General features: G+C 42.5%; 1 protein-coding gene across 1 annotated transcript in view; it reads right to left on the bottom strand.

Annotated features, from left to right (window-relative positions):
- HMCN1 (hemicentin 1) overlaps positions 1 to 25,187 on the bottom strand; it is a 167,586-nt gene that overhangs the window by 94,980 nt on the left and 47,419 nt on the right. The window contains exons 7-19 of the mRNA XM_068199489.1: positions 24,685 to 24,805; positions 23,935 to 24,198; positions 23,550 to 23,694; positions 19,846 to 19,967; positions 15,180 to 15,455; positions 8,134 to 8,275; positions 7,612 to 7,739; positions 6,809 to 6,922; positions 6,004 to 6,162; positions 5,160 to 5,354; positions 4,325 to 4,423; positions 2,778 to 2,905; positions 986 to 1,130 (exon numbers count right to left, since the gene is read on the bottom strand). Of these exons, the coding sequence (XP_068055590.1) occupies positions 986 to 1,130; positions 2,778 to 2,905; positions 4,325 to 4,423; positions 5,160 to 5,354; positions 6,004 to 6,162; positions 6,809 to 6,922; positions 7,612 to 7,739; positions 8,134 to 8,275; positions 15,180 to 15,455; positions 19,846 to 19,967; positions 23,550 to 23,694; positions 23,935 to 24,198; positions 24,685 to 24,805 (2,038 nt within the window). The remainder of the gene's footprint in view (positions 1 to 985; positions 1,131 to 2,777; positions 2,906 to 4,324; positions 4,424 to 5,159; positions 5,355 to 6,003; positions 6,163 to 6,808; positions 6,923 to 7,611; positions 7,740 to 8,133; positions 8,276 to 15,179; positions 15,456 to 19,845; positions 19,968 to 23,549; positions 23,695 to 23,934; positions 24,199 to 24,684; positions 24,806 to 25,187) is intronic.

The raw sequence follows: 25,187 nt of genomic DNA on the forward strand, positions 1-25,187 counted from the left end.
GCATTGTGTACACCCAGTTTTAAATTAACTGCAGGTATTTCACTGACTGAAATTATTTCAGAAAGGCTTTGTCACATTCTCCTCTGATAACATTTTAGGCTATGCTTCTCAAAATCAGTAACAGGAAGACAACAAAAACCTGAATCCCCTCAGTTGAGCTGCCTTTGAATTAACAGAAAAATAAGGTAAGATTTTAGGGTACAATACCAAAAACCTAGATACTTCTAAACACACAAAAAGATATCCCTTTTTGTTCTCAAGCTCTGAAACATTCAAAAAACTAGTGCTGACATGGAAGATCTTATGAGTACTTGCCTGCACTAAAAATTTATAGTCATTTTTTATATAAAAGGAGGTTTCGGCATCTTCAGTGCAGCTTAAAATAAATCTCCCATGATTAATTTAACATGTGAGAACATCTAAAATGTGAGAAACATGGAAGTGATTGTGGCCTCAGAGAGCTAACACTAATATGCTGAACTGAAATATAGATGGCTTACCAAAATGCTAACACTTTGTCTTGCTGTCAGTGCATTTTTTGGTATGTTTTATTTAAGGAGAAAAAATAAGGGGGAGGAGAATGGGGATGACACCAAAAACAACAAACAAATTATGACTTCTACCAAACTCATAATTCATTTTCTTTCATTCTAATTCCCCCATGAGCTGCACTTCTTTACCCCAGTTCTGAAACACTCAGACAGCACTTCTCATGGTTTTCCAGCAAACTCCTACTTGCACCTGTTTGTTAATTAAACCAGATGAAGATTGCACAGCCCAGCCTTTGAATGAGGATCGTTTCTGAACACAAAACAGTTCTATTTGATTTTACTTGAAAAACAGCCTTGATCACTCAGCTCCTCCCTGTGCAGTGGGACCAATCTGCCCGTGTTACTTTACAAAGCAGCATCACGAGAGAAGAGGAACCGTGGGAAGCTGGAGGTGCAGCGAAGCAGTGAAAGCTGCTGTGGTGCCTGTTGCTCACCGAAGACGTGGACAGTGGTGGTGCTGTTGCTGGTGCCTGCCACGCTGCTGGCCATGCAGGTGTAATCCCCCCCGTCCTGCAGCCGAACCCGCTCCAGGTGCAGGCTCCCGTCGCTGCGCACGCTCACGTAGGGATTGGGAACCAGCTGCCAAAGGAGAGACGGAACCTTTCACTGGGAAAACACTCCCTGACAAGGTGCACCTGGGGATGCAGTGTGGCTCTGCTTGGCTGTGTCACGTTGTTAAAAATTATGTGTTCCTGCAGAATTTTACTAGAGCTTTTCCTACTTTCCATCTTTCATACAAAGCTAATTTTACTTAAGAGTTTCAGTAGCACCTCGTATTTACTGCTGGAGTGAGAGTAAGAACTGCACGAGACACTCTGCTCTGCCACAGCATATCCTGTGCTGCCACTCCTGCTTTTAATGAAGCAAACCCAAACTTAGCTCAATTACTTCACTGCATTTTTATTGGTTATTCCAGTAATTGTTAAGTGCAATGACTTGTTCTTCTTCCACAAGCAGACTATTTTCCTTTACAGTTATCAAAACCTTCTAACTTTCATATCCATCGAATAGACTGGCTTTGAAGCAAACGACTGTGAAAGAGAATTGTAACTTTCACCAAGGAGTAACCCTTGAAGAGTTATATATCCTACAGCAACATCAAACACCCTGAGCTTGGCAGCACAGCCCTCTCTCATAAAGAGTTGTTAGAAAGCAAATCTGTTCCAGTCACACTCAGAAGCAGCTGAATTCTTCTCTAAATATAACTTACTCCAACTTTCCTTGAAGCATAGCATTTTCCAGCAGTTTACAATGACAGGAAACCAGCACTACTAGAGAGAGGAATTAGCAACTCAACAAGGAGGATCCTGCCAGTATTTCTCACAGAGCTTCACAGCCTGTGCTCCTTGCACAGCCTAAGGAAAAGCCAATGAATTCCCTAAGACACCTAAACTGAGCGGGAAACCTGAACAGGAGACAGGTAGTACCAGGTTCTGCTTTGTGACAATACATTAGGCATTTTGCTAGAATATTTTCATTCCAGTTGTGCAGAAAGGGATTTATAGAGAAATTAGGAACAAAGATTAAAAAAAGCTTCATAAGGTAGTCAGAAATTTTACTATTAAAGAACTGAAGTTTCACTCACACAACCAACCCAGGTGTGGTGTCTACAGCACCTTTCTAGAATCTCCAAGTGGTTTGGGTGGGAAGGGACCATAAAGGTCACCTAGCTGTGTCTGTAGGAGGTATAAACTGGCAATGGTATGTTCCCAAGGGGGAAAGAAAACAACTCATTCATGCTCTGAGTAGAGCACCACCAGGAAAGGAGGATATGGATCAGGGATACTGTTATTTAATTCAGCCCATCAGCAACAGGAAAAGGCAAGATGTTAAAACATCCTAAATCTACAGAAATTTTCAGTTACCTTTATTTAAAAAAACCCACTTTTGTCATTCTAGTAGGTATATTCCACTAGCATTCCCATAGTCAGAGTCCAAGGCTGAAGTTCATGAGCTACAAAAATGCATAAAACTCCTTTGAAAGCAAGCCAAATAGACGATAAAAGGATAACTCACAAATACTTGGGTTCCAAGTTCTTTTCTAGACCTCCACATCCTCCACTGCCATCTCCTATTCCCTCATCAGTACATCAGGGTCAGAAATTTCCTGGCATGGGCAGTGATCACATTAAATTTGTAAATTAAACCAAGCTGTCATCATGCCTTGAGATGTCAGTTGTAGCTTTCCTCTGCCAATAAATCTCACAGGAAACAAAGTAGTCTTACCACCACATTGTTTTTAATCCACCTCCTGTCTGGAATGGGGTTCCCAGCAAGCAAAACACAAGGCAAAGTGAGCTGCTGGCCCTCAATGACATTGGCTGTGGCCGGGCTTGCTCCAATCAGAGGAGTGACTGGAACAAAAAGGAAGAATGAGAACAAATTACTAGGATTTTTTGTATATTCATGTAAAGTATTACACTAAATTAGTATTAAATTGAAGACATGAAAAAAAGAGAAACAAATGTAGGGGTGGGGGTAGCACAGGAGGGATGGGAAGCTGGGGAAATACACCAACAGTGATCCTTAGTCTAAGGAATGGGAGCAAATGGAAGATGCTATTCAGCTGAATCTGGATCCAACCAAGGATTTCCCTGTGAACTCTGGTTCCCCTGGCACCAAGTTGATTTATCATTTTTTGTTACTTGCGCAAAATATCGAAGAACAGATTAGTGGGTTTGGGAGAGGGCAAAATGTAAGTTGTAATTTCCATTGGGCATAAAATTGTGAAGGATCAGAAGAGAGGTCACAGCCCAGCAGAAAATTTGCACATTCTGTGAAAAGCCAACAGCAAACACAACTGGGCACATGGCTGAGAAATTAAATTAAGTACTGGGCATTAAATAATACTTTTAAACAGGTAAAAACATGTCTATCAAACCCTACCAGTATTACTGGCTTTTGCAATAAGTTTGAAGTTAACAAATGGTTTCTTTGATGGCAGAGAGACTCTGTTTTTATCCTCATGCAAATGTACACATTCCATTGCATTATTTTTTCCTTTTATTGCCAGATGTCAAACTGAGATAACAACCAAGCCTCTAACAGCATGGATATTTGAAAGAGAGTAGGGTTAGATGGGATATTGGGAAGGAATTGTTACCTGTGAGGGTGGGCAGGCCCTGGCACAGGGTGCCCAGAGAAGCTGTGGCTGCCCCTGGATCCCTGGCAGTGTCCAAGACCAGGTTGAATGAGGCTTGGAGCAACCTGGGCTGGTGGAAGGTGTCCCTGCCCATGGCAGGGGTGGCACTGGATTGGGTGTAAGGCCCAGCCCAAACCATTGTGGGATTCTGTGGTCAAGGCCAGACATTTACTGTCTTCTCAGATCACCAAGATTCCTTCCCATCTATCTCAACACTGACACAACCACGTTCATTGCTGCCTTTTTTTATTAGTTTTTTTTTAAGATTAATTGAATGGCAGGAACCCCATCATTAGTATTCATCATTACTGTGATTTTTCATTCCTTAATAAATTTACTTAGGAATTAAAAAAAAAAAAAAATCACAGGATAAATAATTTCTTTAAGGTCCAAGCTAAAAGTGCAGGTGGAATTAATTCCAGTTAGTGTAGCCAGTCAAAAAAAAACCATTCTAACAAGCAAAATCCACTGTAATCAATTACAATGCTCCATGTAAATGTTTTCTAATTCAGTTTGTATGGATGACACATAAATACACCACACAGATAGGTCAGCATGTATGGACATAACCCTAAGCATCCTCTGTGCTGCCCAAGCACCAACAGTTCCCACTGCCATGCACTGCTCTTACCCAGTCCTGTCACTGTGACCATGGCTGGCCGGGACTGAATCCTTCCAAACTGGTTCTCAGCTTCACACACATAAGTCCCTTCATCACTGACCCACAGATCTACAGGGGGAGAAAAGAGCTGACTGCAGCATCTGAAATGATCCTGCCCCTCCCTCCCCACATGCACACCATGTCCTTGTCTCTCCCACCTTCAAACACTCAGTTTGAAACAGAGCATTCCTTTCCATCAGTCACCAAGTACAGAAGCAATGAAAATATAGAAAGGGATAAAAGCTAATTAAGAAAACAGAACATTATTGCTTAGCATAAGAGTGACTGAAATGGTGCAAAATAATCAAAATCACAAAGACACTTGCAAAGTTTTTGATTATTACTCAAATTAGGACAGATCTAAAACACTGAGTTTGGAACCAATTCTCTACCAAAAAAAAAAAAAAAAAAAACCAAACAAAAAACCAACCAAAAAACCCACAAGACCACAAATCAAAACAAAAAAAAAAAAACCCAACTGCACCAAAACAAAAGAAAACCCACCAAAAATGAAAATTCATGGCTCCTCAGGATCAGACACCATAGCCCATGTGTATTTTAACAAAGATTAGTAATAATTTGCATGAAGAGTGAAGCCAATGACCAAACACACCTGAATTCAGAAGCTCATAGCAAAAAGAACTGCATGTCAACAGCAATGACATCACTATCACAAACACAGTCTGCCATAAAAATCCAGTCTTTTTACATAGTTAACTTAATAGAGTCATAAAGTGACTTAAATTCCTTGCAAATGTCTTAGTTGCTCATGGAATTCTGTTCTTTTGACGTTGAGTCTACCTACTCTGGATGGCCAGTGCGCCTGTCCTGAGCTGGCTGCTGGAGCTGAGTGCGAAGGGCCGGGAGAAGAGGGGAGCCCCATCCAGCCTCCTCCACGTGACCCTGGGCTCAGGGTAGCCCTGCACGTAGCACGGAAGCGTCACGTTGGAGCCCAGATCCGCAGATTCATCACCCGGCTCCTGCGTGAAAACGGGCGGAGCTGGGGAGAGAGCACACACAGAAAGTGAGCTTTGTAACACAGCAATCCCATTCTCTAACACCACTGATGATCTCAATTTATGTCCCACTGTGCACAGGTTTTCTTCTAACATTCCCAACTCTAGAAAGACTTTAAGTATCAGCGCCGCTAAATTCCTTGTCTTCTGCAAGCAGTGCCATGCGTTCAGAAAGCAGATGTGCCTGACAGGAACATTTAACAAGATGCAATGTGTCAGGCCGCAGGCAGATGGAAAGAATTAGGAAAGGAGGAGAGGAAGGACTAAATTACAATAACCTCACATAGTAACTCAAGTTTCTGTAATTAATTCTCTATTTGAGAATTTTGTTAGGTTGCGGTTTGAACAGCTTCCTCCTCCTGTGCCTCTCTTCCTCCCTATAACTTTTATACTTTGCAAAATAAGTAAGACTAGGCTGGAAACAGATGGGCTTTAAGGTCCCTTCCAACCATTCAATGATTCCAAACTGGAGTCCAAATGGGACAAGGAAACTGCTTAACCAACACCACCAAAAGGTGTTCCCAGCACACACATAGATCTGCTAGAAAGATTCGAGGAGCCAAGGCACCACTCCCTGACCAGTACAGAAACTCAGCCATCTGAGTGTGCCCCATGCAGGTTTTAACTACTTACAGCCAACATCCAGAGTTATCTTGCCAGCAGCTCTCCCTGCCTCGTTGGTGGCCACGCACGTGTAGTCACCAGCATCCAGGTCTTGTGTTTCCTGGATCTTCAGAAGACCCCGGTGAATATCAATTACAAGAAATGCTGATGCCCTCAACTCTAAGTCACCTAAGCCCAGATAGAAAAAGGCAGTATAACTATTCATATCAAATATATACCTATATTTATCAAAATTATCCCAAAAAACAGTGCCCAAGTTTGAGTTAGCTCACAACATAGCTGTATGAACTCAGCAGATGAGAACTCTGACTCCCACTCCACCGAGAGGAAAAGTTCATTACTACATTAAATACATCCTTTTTTATTTATTGGTTCTACAAGGCAAACACAAACCCAAGTATCTCTGGGCAGAGATTAGCATTAGAACAGTATGTCAGGCTGTATTTCTTCTTTCCTAATTAGAGGCTACATGAAAACAGAACAATAAAAGCTACATAAAATTGTTTTGTGATTTTTGTACCATAAAGCTAAACATTTTCTGAAAGAATGAACCTTATGTAAAAGCAGGCAGGAAGCTTATCTTTGTTTTACTATTATTACCTATGCTACAGTGTGTTAATTCACCATATTTAAATAGAAGCAAGAACTTATGCTCTAGAGATCAATACCATTTCTTCTAGATTTAGAGAATGTCACAGGTCTGTCAATGGTTGAATACAACATAATGCTCTTGAGAGAAATTAAGCCACTCCCTGATCATTGTTCAAAATATTGCTGCTAAATAAATGACTCAATAACCAAGCAATGAGCACACCTTTAAACCATTTCACTTGAGGGGGTGGTATTCCAGTTGTTTTACACTCCATAACAGTCGTGTCTCCAAGACCAACCAGAATTTCACTCTGAACTACAGTCAATGTTGGGCCCTCTAAAAAGTAACAAGACAGGAAAAAAAATGAGCTCTTCACCCAAATTACAGGTAATCTTTAAGATATAAACCATGAAAGACTCTCATTTGCTCTTGTTATATGGAAGAATGTTTGCATTAAAAGTCAAATAGACCTAAAAGTAGAAGATAAACATTGGGAAACAAGGAAAAGTAAAGTCTGGTCCAGAGCACCTGAATCATATGTAGAATGTACATGAAATATAAGGAAAAAAATCAGAAAAGTTTCACCATGGAAAACGTACAAACACAAAATCATTCTCCTCCTCCAGCCAGATGTTGGTCATGAAACAGTTTAATACTCTGCTATCAATATTTTAACACAGTATTTTTATACAGAAACACGATTTCTCTTCAAAAGGACTCACCCAGGTTTCCCAGTCTATCCCATAGTAAGACGCTATTTTAGGGGTTTTTTTTTTAAACTAAAAAGGTTTTTTAACCTAAAAAGCTTTCTTATTAAAAAGACCATCAGGCTCCAAATACTATCTAACAATACTAATCAGGTTTGCACAGAAAACAAAAGGGACATTTGTGACTTGTTCAACATATCTTCTGAGGTTTTTGAAATTTCTACCAGTATGTTTTGCAGGGTTCTACTTGTTTTAACAGCTCCTCTTTCCCAATGAGGAATTAGTTTATTATTTTAATACATTGTTTTTGTCACTTACCAATGTATGTGAGGGTGGATGTCTGTTTCTCTGTCCCAGCTGAGTTACTTGCCAAACAACCATAAATTCCTGCATCTCTGGGAATTGCCTTTCTTATGATTAAGGTGCCTTCTGGGGTCATTCTGTACCTGGGAACACACAAGGGACCAAGCAAAACGATTAGAAAGAACAATGGTTATATCCACATTCCAAGCAGCCACAGCAGCATGAGCAGATGGTTTAGAAATAGCTGTTTCTGGGGTTTTTTTTCTCATTATAAACATTATTAGTATTATTATATCTATCACTACATTTTGTGAAAAGTACATAAATTAAGCTTGCAAAAAAACCTGGAGAAGAGAACTAAAGTGCTTCTCTATTAGAGATGAGGTAATTGCAGTTAAAGAGTTACAGAAGTAAAGATTGAGGTACTATTTCCAAAACTCACAGACTCCTGTTGAAGTAGGAGAATATTTTGGCACTATTCAAACCTTCTTTCTCACATATGCTATTAAAATAAATGGAGACAACTTCAAGTCCCACCTGCTGGAGCCAATGATAAACATATCGTTGAGTGTCCACACAACCGTTGGCTTTGGATAACCCGTGGCAGAACACCTGATGGACACTTCAGAACCTTCTGTAAAAGTCTGGTTCTTGGGTGAAATTACAAGCCTTGGAGGTTCTACCAAAAGAAATTAAAAACAGCAATTAAAAATGTCTTGTTAGAAAGCACAGGTTATGAGAAGAACTTCATTCCCATTTCCAAATAGTTCCATGGTGAGAAAGCAACCAAATGAATGTCAGAGCCCACTTGTTTTCACGGGCACAGTCAGAGTCTCAGACTAAACCACCTTTATAAGGGGCATTAGGTCAGAATTCAGGTATTGGTCTTCCTGAGAGGGGGTTAAAAAAGCAGCAACAGCGTCAATTTTGACAAACACCAGACAATGAGCAACATGGAAGGTGTCCCTGCCCATAACAAGGGTCAGAACAAAATGAGCTTTAAGGTCCCTTCCAACACACACCATTCTTTGATTCTATGAAATTTATTCAGACTACTGGACACTAAAACCCACAAACCTTCAGGTGGGTCAATTGTCAGAATGTAACCTGAGGGATAAGAATTAAAGTCACAAATATATGTGCAGACACACAAGTGGAGGAGAAGTGAATCTGGAGTGTTAACAATTGTAAAAGATGTTATGGATTTCAGGGTTGTTTTCACTAGAAAAGCAATTGGTGAACTCATAGAATTCATTTTTAATCCAGAGAGGTTCCGGACACTTCCATCCCTGGAAGTGTCCAAGGCCAGCTTAGACAGAGCTTAGAGCAACCTGGGGTAGTGGAAAGTGTCCCTGCCCATGGCAAAGGGTGGCACTGAATGAGCTTTAAGGTGTCTCCAACACAAACCATTCTGTGATTCTGTAATCCTTAGACAGACTTCCTCTGTAAAAAATGACCACCAAAGCAGTTCACTTGGGCAACAGGCACTTTCTATGGAATGTATGACTTTGTCTTACAGTGGCAAGAAGAAATTCTACACCCATGGGTAAAGTTAGTTGAGACCAGTGAAAATGGCTGCAACTAAATAAGTAGTACCAATCTTCATCTTTGGAGCTTTGTCTTTTGCTCATCACTCTGTATTTATGAATTCCTGGGCAAACTACAGGACAAAAGCCTAAGTCCAACCCTCCTGTTCACGAGAGTCCAAGAGGCTGAACACATGGAACACAGAGGTACCTCACATCTAGGGCTGCTCTGCACAGCCCTTCTTTCTCAGCTCCAGCAGGAATTACCCCATCGCACTGGCCCAGGTGACACGTGACACATTTCAGTGGCTGCTAAGGAACAGGGTGTTTAAGAGCCAGCACATGGCAGAAGTGGGCAGGAAGGGGCCAGAAATGGCTCCAAGCTACAGAACTGTCCTCAAGTGATTCATGATGTGCACAGCTGGCTCAGGTATTTTTCTTTGATTTGAAATCCTGACAAGAGATGCTGGGGGTATTCTGCATGCTCGGCTCACAGGAAGGTCTCCTGTCCTGTTGGGATTAGGAAACTGGCTCTGATGGCAATTACACATCATGCTTTGGCAACACACTACTGTCCACGCCAGTATTTTCACATCGTATTAACAGGTAAGCAGAAGAGGAAATAAAATTTAACTTATATTTGTAATAAAATTATTAGAAAAAAGTCAATATACACAGCTGTAATAATCAAGATATTGACCAAAATCAGTGAGGCCCCATTTGCCACCAATTAACCCTCTTGTTTTTTTTGCCCAAATGCCAGGGACCAGGCAAGCACACAGAGGGGCTTTCTTGTCAGGTCCATTTAATTTCCTTTGCTTTGTTCTCTGTATCTCAGAGGTGAAGATTTATAGATGAAAGGAGAAGCACAAGCTCCTTACAGTGCCCATCTCATTCAAGGCTGCACAATGAAACCTTTTAAACAACACAGACCATGTGTAAGGCTTCTCAAGAGACCCCACCTGGAGAGCTGCCTCCAGCTCTGGGCCTCCAACATGAGAAGGCCATGGAGCTGATGGAGGAAGTCCAGAGAAGGCGATGGAGATGCTACCAGGGCTGGAGCCCCTCTGCTCTGAAGCCAGCCTGGGAGAGCTGGGGGTGTTCACATGGACAAGACAACCCTCCAAGGAGACCTCTGGCCCCTTCCAGTGGCTAAAGAGGCTCCAAGAGAGCCAGAGAAGGACTTGGGACAACAGATGGAGGGACAGGAAAAAGGGGGAATGGCTTCCCACTGACAGAGGGCAGGGTCAGATGGGATACTGGATGGAATTGTTCCCTGTGAGGGTGGGCAGGCCCTGGCACAGGGTGCCCAGAGAAACTGTGGCTGCCCCTGGATCCCTGGAAGTGTCCAAGGCCAGGCTGGATGGGGCCTGGAGCAACCTGGGATAATGGAAGTTGTCCCTGCCCAAGGAATGAGATGAGCTTTATGGTACATTCTAGGATTCTACGAATTAGTATTCAATTCAATTTTATGCTTTTATTCACAAGCCAAATTAATGATGTGCAGAAGAACATAAACAGAAACGTTGTGAAAAAGGTTCCTGTTTGGACAGCAAGCTGAGACCAGAGTTGTATAGCCTGAAGACAGATCAAAACATTCAGGAGGGATAAACAAAAAGAAGCCTTCAGCATCAATCAGCCAGTCACACTCATCTGTTTTTCTGGCATCAAGTAAGGGAACCTAATTAAAAAGTAGTATCACCTTCACACATTATCTTGCCTTATTCAGCAACCAAATTCCCAGTGATCCCCTTCCGAATCCCTTCTCAACCCCACCAAGGTGCAGGGAGTGCTGTCCTGTAGCGCCACTTGTCCTGGTAGTCTGCAGAGGGGCACCCACATGTTGCAAGTAAAGAAACAGAATCACAGAATGGTTTGGGTTGGAAGGGACCTTGAAGATTATTTACTCTATCCCCTGCCATGTGCAGGGATACCTGCCACTAGACCAGATTGATCCAAACCCCAGATAGCTCCAAAGAACAGCCTAGAGAGAAGAACAGAAGGCCCTAAACTGCTTTTCATTCTTCAGCACAGACACCTTGCATTTAATGAACTTCAAATTTGAAATAGCAACTGAAGCAGAAATACTTCAGTTTTAGTCCCTTCCCCATTTTCACTGTGTTCAAAGATCTCAGAGCAGTACAACCAGTTCCTCTCTGCCCATTATCACAGTGTGCAGCCACAGAACTAAGTGAGCAATATTCACACCATCAGTTAGAGAGAGATCTGAAATACCAGGATATTTATTTCTGTATTGTATCTTTTCAGAAAAAATAACAGAAAAAAAAAATCAGAGTTATGCCAAGAAGGTAATCCTCCTTTTATCCATCTGGGCAGTCTCTTCCCTGGAATTCTTCCAGACACTAGCACATTCATGCTGAAAGCCCCACTGTGTTCATCCAGACCTGGTTTCTGCTCCTGCCTGGGATGTATTTCAGTATCAGTGTTGCTTTGTTGAGCCAAGTCACACATGCTGTCTCCTGGGCTATTCTTTTGTTTTCAGCTGTATTCAAGTTCTGGGCACTGGGAAGTGCCCCCAGCTGTCCCCCAGGTGAATGCCCCCCAGGCAGCACAGGGACCCACTTTCCCCCACTGCACATCTAAGGCAGCTGTTCAGAGAGCATCTCCTGTTACCCCTTGGCTTGGCCAAACAACACTTGCACACCTCACTACAGCAATGACAATTCTTCCATGCCCAAAGGCAAACAGATATTTGATTTCTCATGTGGGCAGGTGGAACACATAATAAATCTGCTTATTTCCTGTAGGTGTGGCTGGACACTGCATTGTTTAACAGTGCTCCCCGCAAGCAGGTCCTGAAAGTGCCTTTCAGCTTTTGAGGGTGATACCACACAGGCACTTGAGCATTTTAAATAATAAGGTGAAGGAAACCCACCATGGTGTGGACAGAACAGTAACTACTGCAGGTATGATTTTGTTCCCGCTATACATTCAGACAAAAATATGCACCTGAGCAGAATGCTGATTTCCCTGCTTGTTAACCCAATGCTGGAAATCATCACATGCCCAGATTACTAACTGAAAACATCTCTACCAATACCAAACACAAGCCAAAGTCTCTCTCCATTACACAGCTGTGCTGTAGAAGGAAAAGAAATTTGCAATAATCCAGATAATCCCTTCCTTGTCTGCTCTTACACCAGAACACATGAAAAACCAAGAGTACCATAAAATCACATTTAGCATCACCCAGATTTCTGGGGATCAATGGTGTAGTTGAAATTCTTCAAGGGGAAGGAAACAAAAAAGCCACCACAAATCAATCTCTTCACCATGCATACTGTTTCTATTTTAATAAAGCACGCAAATTCCTACATTTCTCCCCCCAAATCAATATTACTGAGATATATTTATGAAAAAGCCACAAAGAAAACATCAAGCTTCCACCATATGCTGTATTAATTGAGCCTAAAAAATATGCAAATAGAAAGCTCATATTTCACTTACCAGGCTATAACAAAAATAAAAGGTTTAAATGTTCATGGAATTTCAGCCATCAGTGAGAAACATATTAAAAAATACATAGGATTACCAATGTTTCACATTCCTGGCCAATCTCTAGCCTCACACAACTGCAACATAGTCCTCTAGGCACCTGAAAAAGTAAGGAATCCCCTCATAAATTCACTTATGTTTCCGTACAAGACCAATCTGATGGGAGGACTTGAGCAACTGGCACTGCATAGCCACTCTTGCACTACTCCAAATTTGAGCACATACTGCTTAGTCCTAGCACTCAGTGGGCATCAAGACTGCTTAGGATTTATCAAACTGCATTCCAGGACCTTCCGGAGTGCTCTGTGGGCAGTACCCAGCCTACAGAGAGGCCCAAGTTTCACACAGGGCTGTGCCCTGCCTGTGTCCTGGTCGTGGGGAGCAGTGAGAGGATGGGGACAGTGTGTTCTCCTGAGCACAGAGCACACAACTGGGACACAAAGTCAGCCCCACGAAGGCTCCAGGCTGTACTTGCACAGATGCTGGCACAGGAGTCACATCAATGTTCCCTGTCAGAAACAGCATCAAACCCAACACTTTCAAAACAAGGGTTTACTACAACATCCTTCAGCAGGAAATGCAGATGCTGGGTAATTTTTAGAGCCACCAGCATTTGTATTCTGCCTTAACTCACTCCCAGAGAGAAAATGGGAATGAAAGCAGTGTTTATTCTCTTATGATCTGAAATTCAGAGAGCTACATGGAGCTGGTCCAACAGTAATAAAGGGCTTCAGGATGAATTTAATTTGACATTCTGAGTAACTTACACAAAACATGGACCCATCTCCATCAATTAACAAGACTTCAAATTTCCCTCTTTGGCATGTTAATAATGACAAGCCCATAAAGCTGTAGCTCTTACATATGGCCACCCTTTACTCTTTACTGCCAAATAAAAACTGTTTTTTGAAAACCACTGCAGATCCTAACAAGCACTGCAAGCTGTACATAACAATCACACACTGAGTAGTCCCAGAAATCTGACGGAAATCATTTTTTCCAGACAAATTTAAATGATCACAAGTAACAGTACTTGCAAACCCTTCAGATGCCATTCATCTTCTGCATGCAGCCATTGGGAAAGCTGGCAGTAGATTATTTTTCCAAATAATAGAGGCAGGCACTACTGCAGAAAGCTGAATTCAGCTTCAGCTTAGTGTTTCCTATGTATTTATTCTGTTCTAAGCATCCTTTACAAAAAAAAAAATAAAGAAAACTGAACTCAGACTCTCAGCTAAGGCTGTCTGAGCTGCCCAAGAGGGTTCTCTCAAACACATTTGAAAGCTGTTAGCAGTACCAGGACCTACCAAAGTGTAATTCCCAACCATTTGATACAATCATTCCACATATATAAGGGATTTGAAACTTAATATTCTGTTGTGACAGCAGTAAAACTCTGTTAGATTTACTAGAAAAAAAAATACCAGAGCAATTTGGTTGGTGTATTAAAGCTCCCAGTTGAGCTACAGACATTAGGGAGGAAAACCTAAATCCCAGGAAGAGATGAACGAGGGAGAGAGGCACTTCTCTTGATACATTTGACATGCTTGAATGAGTGTCTTGATGGAAAAATTCTGTACAATTCAAAACTAGGTTTTCCAAATGCATGAGGTTGAGGTTTTTCCATTACTTTTTTCCTTCCAGCTTTGTTAAAAATTGAGGTTAGATAAATCAAAGTTAGTTAGAAATTAAGTTATAAATCTGCTGTAGCAATCTAAGGGTAATTCAAACAGATATTGAAAAACCACACTTCATTCTGCTGTATTTTGTACTAGGCCCCACATGAGTGGTTCCACACCTACTTATTCTACCTTGGTAACATATATAGGAAAAACAACATCCCTTTAATAAGTTTTACAACTCCACTTTCGACCTCTTTGGAGCACCTCAGGTCACGCTATTCCATTCAAAATTTGTTTTTTCCATAATTCCAAGTTTTCTATTAGCTAACAAATTACTAGAATTAGATCAGAAAAGTTAATTAATGATGGTACCCCCCTCTGCACAGAACATAGCCCAGCAGCATGGCAAGCAGAAATCTGTTGGAATCACCTACAAGTGACAATAATTTTCTAAGATTTTGAGTTCTGTCTCTCCTCACCTATAGACAGGCATCAAAGAACCAAGGTGGAAAACTCCACACAATCAAGGCAAATAGAAAAAAAACCATCCTACAGTACTTCAAAATTTGAAAAATATTTGCTCCTACACCAATTATTGCATTTATACCTTTTTTTCTTTTAAATTTGTTCCTGGTAAACAGCAAAAGCCCAGACCTAGATTTGTTTGGTCTCGCTCATGCTATCTTTTTTAGTTCTGACTGATTTTTCATGAAACACGATGGTTTGGGTTGGAAGGGATATCAAAGCCCCTCTCGTTCCACCCCCTGCCACAGGCTAGGACACGTTCCACCATTCCAGGTCGCTCTGAGCTCCGTCCAGCCTTGGACACTTCCAGGGATGGGCCTGTCCAAGGCTGTGGGCAGCCTGTTCCAACAGGAGCCCTGCCAAGCGAGCTGCAGGCGCGGTATCCCGTCCTTACCTTGCACGGTGAGGAAGACAGAAGCCGTGGCAGAGCCACCCTCGTTGGCAGCCGTGCAGCTGTAGCTGCCCACGTCCGACAGCCGGGCCGGCCTCACCTCCAGGGACAGGTTGGCCAGGACGCGGAGCCGCAGCGGGTCCTGCAGGCGCGCGTCGCGCCCGTGCCGCTGCCAGGTCAGGTTGTAGCGGCCCGCGCTCAGCACCTGGCAGCTCAGCACCGCCCCGGCCCCGGGCACCACCGTCACGTTGGCAGGCACCTGCACCACGGGCGGGGGCTCTGCGGGAACGGAGAACAGCGGCGTGAGACACATTTCAGCGACCTCTCAGCATCTGTGCATTCCTGATAAGCAACTCTAGGCACACTACAGAACAAAAAGAGTAGTAATATTTAAATATTTAATTATTCATCTAATAGGTTAAGGGTGAAAGAATAAATTTAATAATTCAGGTTTAATATTTGGTTTCATCTCCCATTCTGAAGCCACGAACAGAACCCAGGGCAGCAGTCTCATTCTCTGACGTTGAGCTACCTGCCAGGAGCTCACATCACAAGAGCATACCTGGTCTAGAGCCGAACTATCACATCCTGTAGGATGAAAAATCACATCCTATGTGAGAAGAGGCAGCTCTGTGTTTTTTGAGCACAGCCAACAAGGGATCATGTGACAGCAACAGGAGAGAGGGAGGGAGGGAGACAGGACCACCATAGGCCTCCGAGTCTGATCTCTGCCCCAGATGTGACACCACCTGGTAGCATCTGAGCTATGCAGTTGATTTTTACAGGTTGCATATGGAAAAAAATGTTAGTAGGAAATTCTTCCAGCAGCAACAATGGAACCAAGTTAACACCATTAGCATTAGCACCATTAGTGAGCTCTTTTCATGATGAATTCTACACAAAAATGTGGAAGGAGAAAGCATCCATACCCTTATTTGATTAAGGGCCTCATGAAATGGGATAAGAAAAGGGGAGATAATAAACATAGTATACAGACAGCCAGCAGACAACACCAACAGACACTCCTCCTCCTGACTGAAGGGCACCAGAAGTTACCAGCATCATTGCACAGAGGGGCCAGCCCAGGCTGTGCAGCTGGTAAGGACACAAACCTGAGGTCCCTGCTATGGTGGGGGTGAGGGGCAGCTGGCAAACTCATGAAGGAATATGCAGGGAAGTGAATCAGAGAGGAGAAAAGGGAGGAATAGTCAGGAAGGGGCATAAAAGGGGCCCATCCCCTGCAAAGCACCATCAGCCTGTCTGCCCCAGCCATGGTCTGGCCAGCACAGCTTGTCCTCTTTCACTAGGAAATCCCTTCTTTAAGTCTCGCAGAGTAACCTCAGTCCCTGTCCCTTCTCTGTATCCCTGCAAATATTAAGTGCCAGCTACTGGGGGATCAGTGTGAGTAGACTGGGTGCCAGCTGCTGGAGTCAGACCAGGGGTTTAGGAACCCCAAGTCAGTGGCACCAGCTCCTGGGGGGCCTGGGGTCCCAGCCCCAGCTCTTGGAACCCACAGTGACCTCGGGCAGTGCTGTGCTGCTGCACACCAACTGTCCCTGGGTACATGGGATGAGCTCTGGCAGCCAGGCAGGAGGAATTCCTGCAGCTATGTACAACATCCTTCAACTCTCACTTCCACTCAAGTCCCCGGTAATTTCATTATCTTTTCCTGTACATATTTTATGTTGCAACTCCCAGTATTTGTTATCTCCTTTCTACCCGACCCATCTGTACTGTTCTATCATGCTCCCAGAAGAAAGCAGATGCAGTAATATTCTACTGAAATTAAACTTTGAAACCACGGATGGTTAAAATAGGAGAAGTCATTCTGCTCATCCTTGAGATACTACTGATCAAGGAGGCAACATTTCAAGAAAGAAAATGAATTATTTATTACTTTATGCATTCCCATTAAAAATATCATATATATTCCATTTGATTTTCCCCAGACTGCTTCTTGAACAAAGAAAACTCTGCAATAAATAATACTTTGAGAGGGATATTTGTGCAGAAATGAGGCAGCTGTAAGAGTAAGACCAAGTCTTTATCAGTATACACTAAAACACAACTATCCTAAAAAAACCCAAGGATAACAGGGAATAAAAAAAATAAATCTGTATTTATTAAGGGTTAAAGTTACTCCTAAGCCCAGAACCAGCCATAAATCCTCCTCCGTGAGGTCTCCTGGGGGGTCTCAGATGAGGTTCACAAGCTCAGTGCTGGATCCCTGCACAGCATTGTGTGCTGGGTGTGCAGCTCTGCCTCCCTACAAACACAGTCCTGACAGCAATTGCCCCCGTTGCCAAATCCATAGACTTTAACCCATGCAGAGGAGAGTCAGGGAAAGCTACACTTGCTTACTGAATGGAATTTCTCCCCTGTACTTGTAGGTTTGTGGTGTTTGGGAGAAACAAAAAGTATTCTACTGCTTTCCACAGGTTTATTGCCAAATATATTACCTAAACTCAGGAAAAGAGAGGTGAGGCCAGTACAGGACTGGAATCCCCATCTTTTGGCTGCCAGCCTAGTAGGACAGCACAAGTTTTGGACTACCCCAGCCACTGCCCACAGCAGTGCTCACACTCAGCCATCCCCCAGCACTTCACTGGCCCTTCAGTTAGGGTGCTGCACAAGCTAACGAGCCGTTTGACATTTTAAAGATTTAATAGGAGTAAAAGTCAAACTCAAGTGCTTGCTTTCTGTGAAATGAGAAAATGTTGGCACAGCTCCAATACCTTTCACACAACAGCTGCCAGGAGGGATTATCTGCGTTATACCATCTGTCAGCTGGGTAAACCAAGAACACTTGACAAGATTGTTTACTTTGCTTCAAGAAGAAATTTCAAGTAATTTTCTTGCAAATATTTGTACACAAGGATTTCAAAGCATCGCCCTCCCATTAATCCTCTGCAGGGCTCTGAACAGAACATATTTTCATGTTTACACAGTGACTCAATTCCAGGCCATCTCTTGTGCTTTGTAAATGAGGGGATATGGGATTTTCCCCCTTATTACTCTTGGCTTTCAAGTGCTACCAACATCACAAGAAAAAGGTCAGGATTCTCCTTCACATTTCTCTTTGATGAGGAGAATGGTTGCAACTTCCAGACTGAGAATCTTTATGCCCACAATTGCTTGCCCTCCAAGCCATGGTCTGAAACAAGCATCTGGGAATATCCTTTCTGCTTGAAGGTTTTTTGTGGCTAAAATATAAACTAGTGCTCTAGAACCAGGACTTGGGTTAGGACAGATGTTACTGTTCCCTTCTACTCCGTACTTTGTGTGAATAAAAGGATGTTCCTCTCCTCAAATTCATCCCTTGGTCCAAGAGGACTGTTTCTCTACAAACTTTGCCTTGCATAAAATCAGTGCTATCACACCAGTTTCTAAGAATTTGCTCATAGTACAATGAAAGGAACATCTTTGCCTGGAAAATGGAAGGTGAAGGGTTATGGAGCCACTCTCTTCAGCTACTGAGAGGGTTGTTTTAGGGAATACACAATTAGAGTGTTCTCAGGGCACAGGAGAGGGAAAAGAAAGATGAGAGTCTTTGTTCATAACATGCAGCAGGGGAAATTCTGACCAGACATACAAAATATTTTCCCAGTGGGGGTAGTTAAGCACTGAAGGCTGCCCAAGAACTTGTGAAATCTCCACCCCTGGGGACATTCAAAGATTGACTGGACAAGTTCCTGAAAAACATAATCAAGCTTGGAAGCTAATTCTCTTTGAGCTGTGAATTGGACTAGGTGACTTCCAAAGGTGCCTCCAGCCTGAATTGGTTTGTGATTCTGTGACTCATAATCCACCTGGAAATGACTACCTGGAGTAGCTACTGCAAGAGCTAAGAGGCAAGACAACTTCCATTTCAAGCCATTAAATGAAACCCTGAGTTGAAAATGTTGGTCTGAGTTCTCCCATTCCTCCTTGTCACAGATTAACTGCTCCAGTGTTTTTCCAGCTCACCAGCAACAGCTTTCACTTGCTCCAAGACTCATATCGATCAACACCAACACAAGGCTGTACAGAATGGATCTTTGCTACAAACCAGAAATTATTTTTCCCTCTCACTGCATTGCAACTGTGAAAAACTAAGTGACAAAATTTGCTATAATATGGGCAGGGGTCTCATCCATCTGCCCACAGACTGAAATAAGCCTACTGTTTATTCAAAACTATCTTTGTGATTAGCCCTATTTTTACCTCATTCATTTTACTTCCTCATCTTTATTACCTTGAATAAATTCAAGGTAATAGATAAGACATCCAAGAATTTACTGAATTTTGTATTGTAAAAAAGCAGAAATTTGAACACAACTTTCTTACTTCCTTGTCTATCAGGTAACATATATATACAATCAAGCCAACATATAATTGCTACAAAGTGAAATAAAAATGTGAACAGTTGAAATCTGAGATTTAGGTTTTGGATTCTACAGGTCAGATCTATTCTGCAAGTCCAACTGATAGCAGGAACTAAAACCAAACCAACTTTGATATTTAAAACATGTTTGCTGAATAAACCTCAGCTCACCTGTGGACATGGGTGAGGAAAAAACACAGTAATTAAAAATACATTTAAAACTGGTAATGTATTTTATTGGCCCCATGTGCTTTTCTTAAGTGTTTGAGCCCACGTAGTCCACCCCAGAAGGGCGCTGGGACGCACCTGACACATCGAGGAACGTCTGCGCGCGTCCTGTCCCTGCAGTGCTGGTGGCCACGCACTCATAAAAGCCCTCGTCGGACACAGACACCTGGGCAATGTCCCAGCTCATGCTGGATGATTCTCTGCAGGAGAAAAGGGCACCCACTGAATCCCTCAAGGAACCAAGAACTACACCAGCTTGGTTTCCTGACTGCAGACACAGGAGAGTTTCACAATCATTAAGAGGCAAGACAGACCCTCTGATTAATCAAATTGGATGTCACTTTATGGATGATATTTTCTCCTAAGATTTTGCAGAATGCCCCACTTGCACATCAAAAAATAAACCTTTAACAAGTCAGCAGTTGTCACACAATACCCAAAGGCAGTGTATTTGCTGTCATTCCCTCAGCTGCTTGTGCTCTGTTGTATTTACCACCTGAGAAAACACATTCCTCGATGCCAGCAAGTTTCTGTGCAGAGCCAGTGTGTGGTACCAAACCCATAACTCTTATCAGCAAAGGCAACAAGGTCTCATCGTCCCACCTGAGCTTCCCAAACTCACAGGTACAGCAATCCAAAGAACCACTGCAGGTTTTCTCTAGATCCCAGCAAGGCCAAGGCTGCTGGGCAGTAACACCATGTTGGTATCACACACAATGTGAAAGCAAGAAGAGAGGAAAATTGTAGCTATGTAGGCTGCTTACATGCGCTTCAAAACAAACATTCTCAGTTTCTCTTGATACAAAACCACATTTTATAAACTTCTGGTGCTACAGACACACAGAGGACAATATAAATGAGCAAAACAGTGGTTCTGCAGTATCCCAGTGCTCCCCATGGCCTGTTGCTATGGCACATAAACAAAACTGATAAGCACCAAAATATCTGTGAGAGCTTTGGCAAGTAATTGCCACATTACAGGAAAACACTACATTAATGACCCCTTTGTTTGTCTGAATAGATTGATTTATCAGCCCTTAAAGGATACAGAAGGAACACGAGACTTGGAATCTGCATGGAAGTTCAATGCTGTAGCACCATGAGACAGACAATCCAACCACACCACAAATGAAAACAGTGTATGGTGACCTTAAATGGCTTTCTACTTGTTCCCTCTTACTTCATACTCTAGATAACCTAATATATCATACTTCAAATCTATGACATTTCCCAGTGCAATGCTGGCACATGGACATGGCAGCAAGTGCCAGCACTAAAGAATAAGGTGGTGTTTCTTCCAAATAATGAGTGAGAAACTCCTTTATTTCATGGAAAGTATGTTAAAAGTGAGGTCAGGCAACCCTATTCTACTTCCTTCCTGACTCATGCTGCATGCCAGATGTCAAACGTGGAAGCCTTGAGAACAGAAGCACAAAGGGAAATGTGCCCAGGGGCATGGAACAGCTTGGCAAAACAAAGACCTGTGGTGGACTACTAAAGAAAAATTTAGAAATCAAACCAACACCAGCAGCAAGGACTAACACACAGCTCAGGGCATCTGCTCCACACATGGGCACTGGGTGAGGAGCTGTAACTGCACACAAATCACAGTACATGTCATGGGATAATTCAGCACCTTCCAGCACCAACATTATCTACCAAATTAATTTTACTGCACATGCAAACTGCTGATTGGGCTGTTTGTCTGGGCAGCTACAAACACTCAAACTCCACAGCCCAGATGATCCCCTGGTTCTCAGTCATGCAGAGAGCATGGTGGTGCTTGGGTTGGATCAGACCTCATCTCCTGGACACCCCCACCACACTGCTCCAAACCCAGCTGGGAGCTCGCCAGCAGAAGGCTACAGCTCACAGGGAGAAATGAAACCTAGAATTTCACTTCCTAGCACATGGTTTGGAGGGATATATTCTGCATAGTTTACTAGACTTGAATAGCAACCACAAATAGCAGCTGATTATCAGTGATTTTTTTAATTATCATGATTGTTGTTTTGATTAACTACATGAATTGCCTTTCTTGTCAGAATTTAATGTCTTATTTTTGCTGGTTCTAATCTCTGCAGGATTGGTGGGATCTGTTAATTATAATACATATAATGTGTACACATTTTAGTGCTCAGTTCCCACTGCCCACTGGAACAAGGTGCTCTACTACTGCTCTTAACGTCCTTTATCAGGCTGGTAAAAAAATGCACTGGGATATAAAGCAAAACCCAAATTTTCTTACTACACTACCACAGGATGCAGAAAAACAAAGCTGTTACAATTTGACAAAAATTTCTTCTTCCTAACATATATTACTCATTTAAAATCAGGAATTATTACTGCAGCTGAACGTCTAGAACTAAAGTAAAAAAAAAAAAATTCAAATTTCAAAGTCTGTTCTCCTCATGAGCCCTGAACATGTAGTCATCCTAAGGGTATTTTCACATAGACAACTGTCACAATAGAAATATGATATTCAACTCGTAAACCATTTAGGTTTTGAAATAAATATTAAAACAGTTGAGCAAAGACATCTCGACACCAAAACAAAACTCATTCAATGCAGAGGAATACTACAGTTCAAATCTGTGCTGAACTACTAAGCCGGACAAACCCTGCCTGGAATTTCACTACAAATAGGGGCAAACAAGCCAAGCTGAATTAGATCCTATTTAACTGTGACCAACAATATTTGGCTTGAGACATGTTTTGTTAAATTAACTTGGATGATGTGTTCATTCATCCGCTCTGTAACAGAAAAAAGAAAAACGCAGCCGAATCAGCGGTGCCGGATGTGCAAAGAACAAGGAGAAGCGTGGGGTTTCATACCTAAGGAATGGAAAACATTACACAGCAGCCCAAGTATGTGCTGTGCTGGGGCTCACTATGTGTCAGTAGCACCTCATTAAAACCCAAACCACAGCAAGCTGCAGCATTTCCCACTGCCAGCAGTGCACAAGGGAGCTGCAGGATGTGTTGACTTGGGTACGCTGTACCTGCTGGGGAATGCAGAATTTAGTCTTCAGTCTGCTCCTGAGGTGCTTTGGGCTGCACAGGAGGCTGCTGACACTGTTTGATAGGGCACACTTCCCTTTTGGTTTTAACAAACAGAATTAAAAGGGGCACTCTATGAGTATTTTAACTAATTAACCTTTGTCTAAATTATTATTCTCTCACCCTACAGACAGAGGGCACACAATTCTTTTTCTATACAGAAATTTGAAGAGCCTTCTGGTATAGGCCACATAAATTTTGCTATTTTGAGAGATTTTCTGAAGATGATGTTTTCTAAGGCAGGTCACAGGTCACATGCTTCTATGGCATCCATGAAAGGCATTAAAAAAAAAATCAAACAAACCGAAGTATGCCAAGTCATCTATGTATCACTGGGGCCAGAGTGAGAAGTGTGTTTAATAAACAAAGCTAGTTACCAATTTTACATAATGTTTAAAAATATAAATTAAAACCATTTGCCTTCTAGACTTTTAGACCCATTTTATCATAACTTCAGAGCACACATTTGAGGGGAAATTAGGCCAGAACCTTATAAACCCCATCACATGTACAGAGTGTACACCCTCCTCTGTACATCATATCTCTCTATATATAAATATTATCCATATCTCAAAAAAACACAGCTTTCCTGATGAAGAGCACCAAAAATAATAGACTAGAAGTAGCAGGATGCAGACAGCACATAGCAGTAAATAATAACAGAAATCATAAGCTATATATAGGAAATGAAGCAGCATTGTGAAAAAAAGGTCACTACTTACTTGAAGAACTGATCCACTCCCAGTTTTACTCCATTTTTAGTAAAACGCTGAGTAAAAGGTATAAGGCTGTCAACGTGGCAAGGAACAGAGCCTGGCTGTAAATAATATCCTGGAGTTTTCATGGGCATTGTAACTTTGGGGGCATCTGAAGAAAGAAAACATTCCCCAGAAAGCATATTAGCAGCTACTAACACACATCCCATCCTTTCCTTTTATTAAAAGGAAGCTCCACTTGGTAGGTATTGACCATGACAAACTAGAGACAGAACTTTGGAAGAAAACAGCACAGAAAGTACTTGCATAAGTTATAAAAGCATACAATACCTCAATTTCAACTGACTCAGATAAGAAAAATGAATAGTCAATTCAAGTTAAAGTCACTTACCAGGAATAATACTAGAAAACAAAACACTTGAAACTCTCTGAAAAAGATAACCATCCTTGTCATAGCCCGTTATTTTAACCAAAAAAGCTTCATCTGGTGGAATGAAGTCAGAAATATTCCACAGTCCATAGGGCTTTCTGTCAGGATAGTATTTCACAGGCAAGGTCTTAAGGAGTTCCCCTGTAATACTCAGAAGTTCCAGTCGGTCTACTCTAGCTGGAAGCAGGATCCCTGTGGTATTCAGCAGCATGAAGGTAGGAATCCCTAGAAAAACAGAAACACACTATTTTAAGTGCTAAAGAAAACAGATAATTAAAACTTGAAAGATTAAATTCCATCAGCATGGCTCACAACACCATGAATGCACCATTCAGCTCCAGCCCTTACCTACTGTGTAGGGAAAGACTAAATTGTGCTCAGCTGAGCTCTGCTTATTAGCCATGAGGAGACCCAGCTGGGGAAAGTTTAAATTACTGATTTCCAACAGGTGTTTCTGAAAAAGCAGCTTCTTTATTAACTCCTCACCATGCCCCTAGGTCAAAGCCTTTTTCTGAAACTCCAAAAATAACAGAAACAGCACTGCAATTTTGAGGCATAGTTAAAAATATCTGTATTTATGTCACACAGGTATGAATTCCCCTCCAGGAACCAACCCACAGCATCCCCAGAGTTATCACAAAGCTCATCATAAAGCTGTACTTGACTTTGGGGGCCTGAAGCTATTTATCATGGACTGAAGTGGAAACAGACCTTGCACTGGCCTGCTGGATGTTTTCTTGAAGTCCAAGGTGGGCTTCCTGGAGAAGCCAGCCCGGAAGTCAATGGTGCTGAGCCCCGTGATGCGCACAGAGTGCCTCCCGCTGCTCGAGGTCTGCAAAAGAGCCAGCACATGGTCACACATGGAATCAGCACTGCAGGGACTGCACAGAGGTGAGCCAGCCACTGGGCTCAGGGGCTGACTCCAGCATGGCCAACAGCAGCACAGAGAGGAGCCTCATGGCTAAAGTGGTAATGAAAAGCACCTTGAATAAAGCTTCGCTTTCACATCCACCCTACAATTGTGGTGTCAGCAAAGAGAGCCAGTTTGTCTTGGAAGTAAATCATACCAACAAATCCACAACTCCTTGCCACGTGCCAGTGCCTGCAATGGCAGTGGTCTGGGAGTTAGGACCTGACCATTTCAAATCTATGCATTAAAGGTGCTTCACTTCCCCAGCCAAGGGGAAACAGAGGGTGCACAGGTACCTCTCCCC

The sequence above is a fragment of the Anomalospiza imberbis genome, chromosome 9 (genome assembly GCF_031753505.1).
Source record: "Anomalospiza imberbis isolate Cuckoo-Finch-1a 21T00152 chromosome 9, ASM3175350v1, whole genome shotgun sequence".
Classification (NCBI taxonomy): Eukaryota; Metazoa; Chordata; class Aves; order Passeriformes; family Viduidae; genus Anomalospiza; species Anomalospiza imberbis.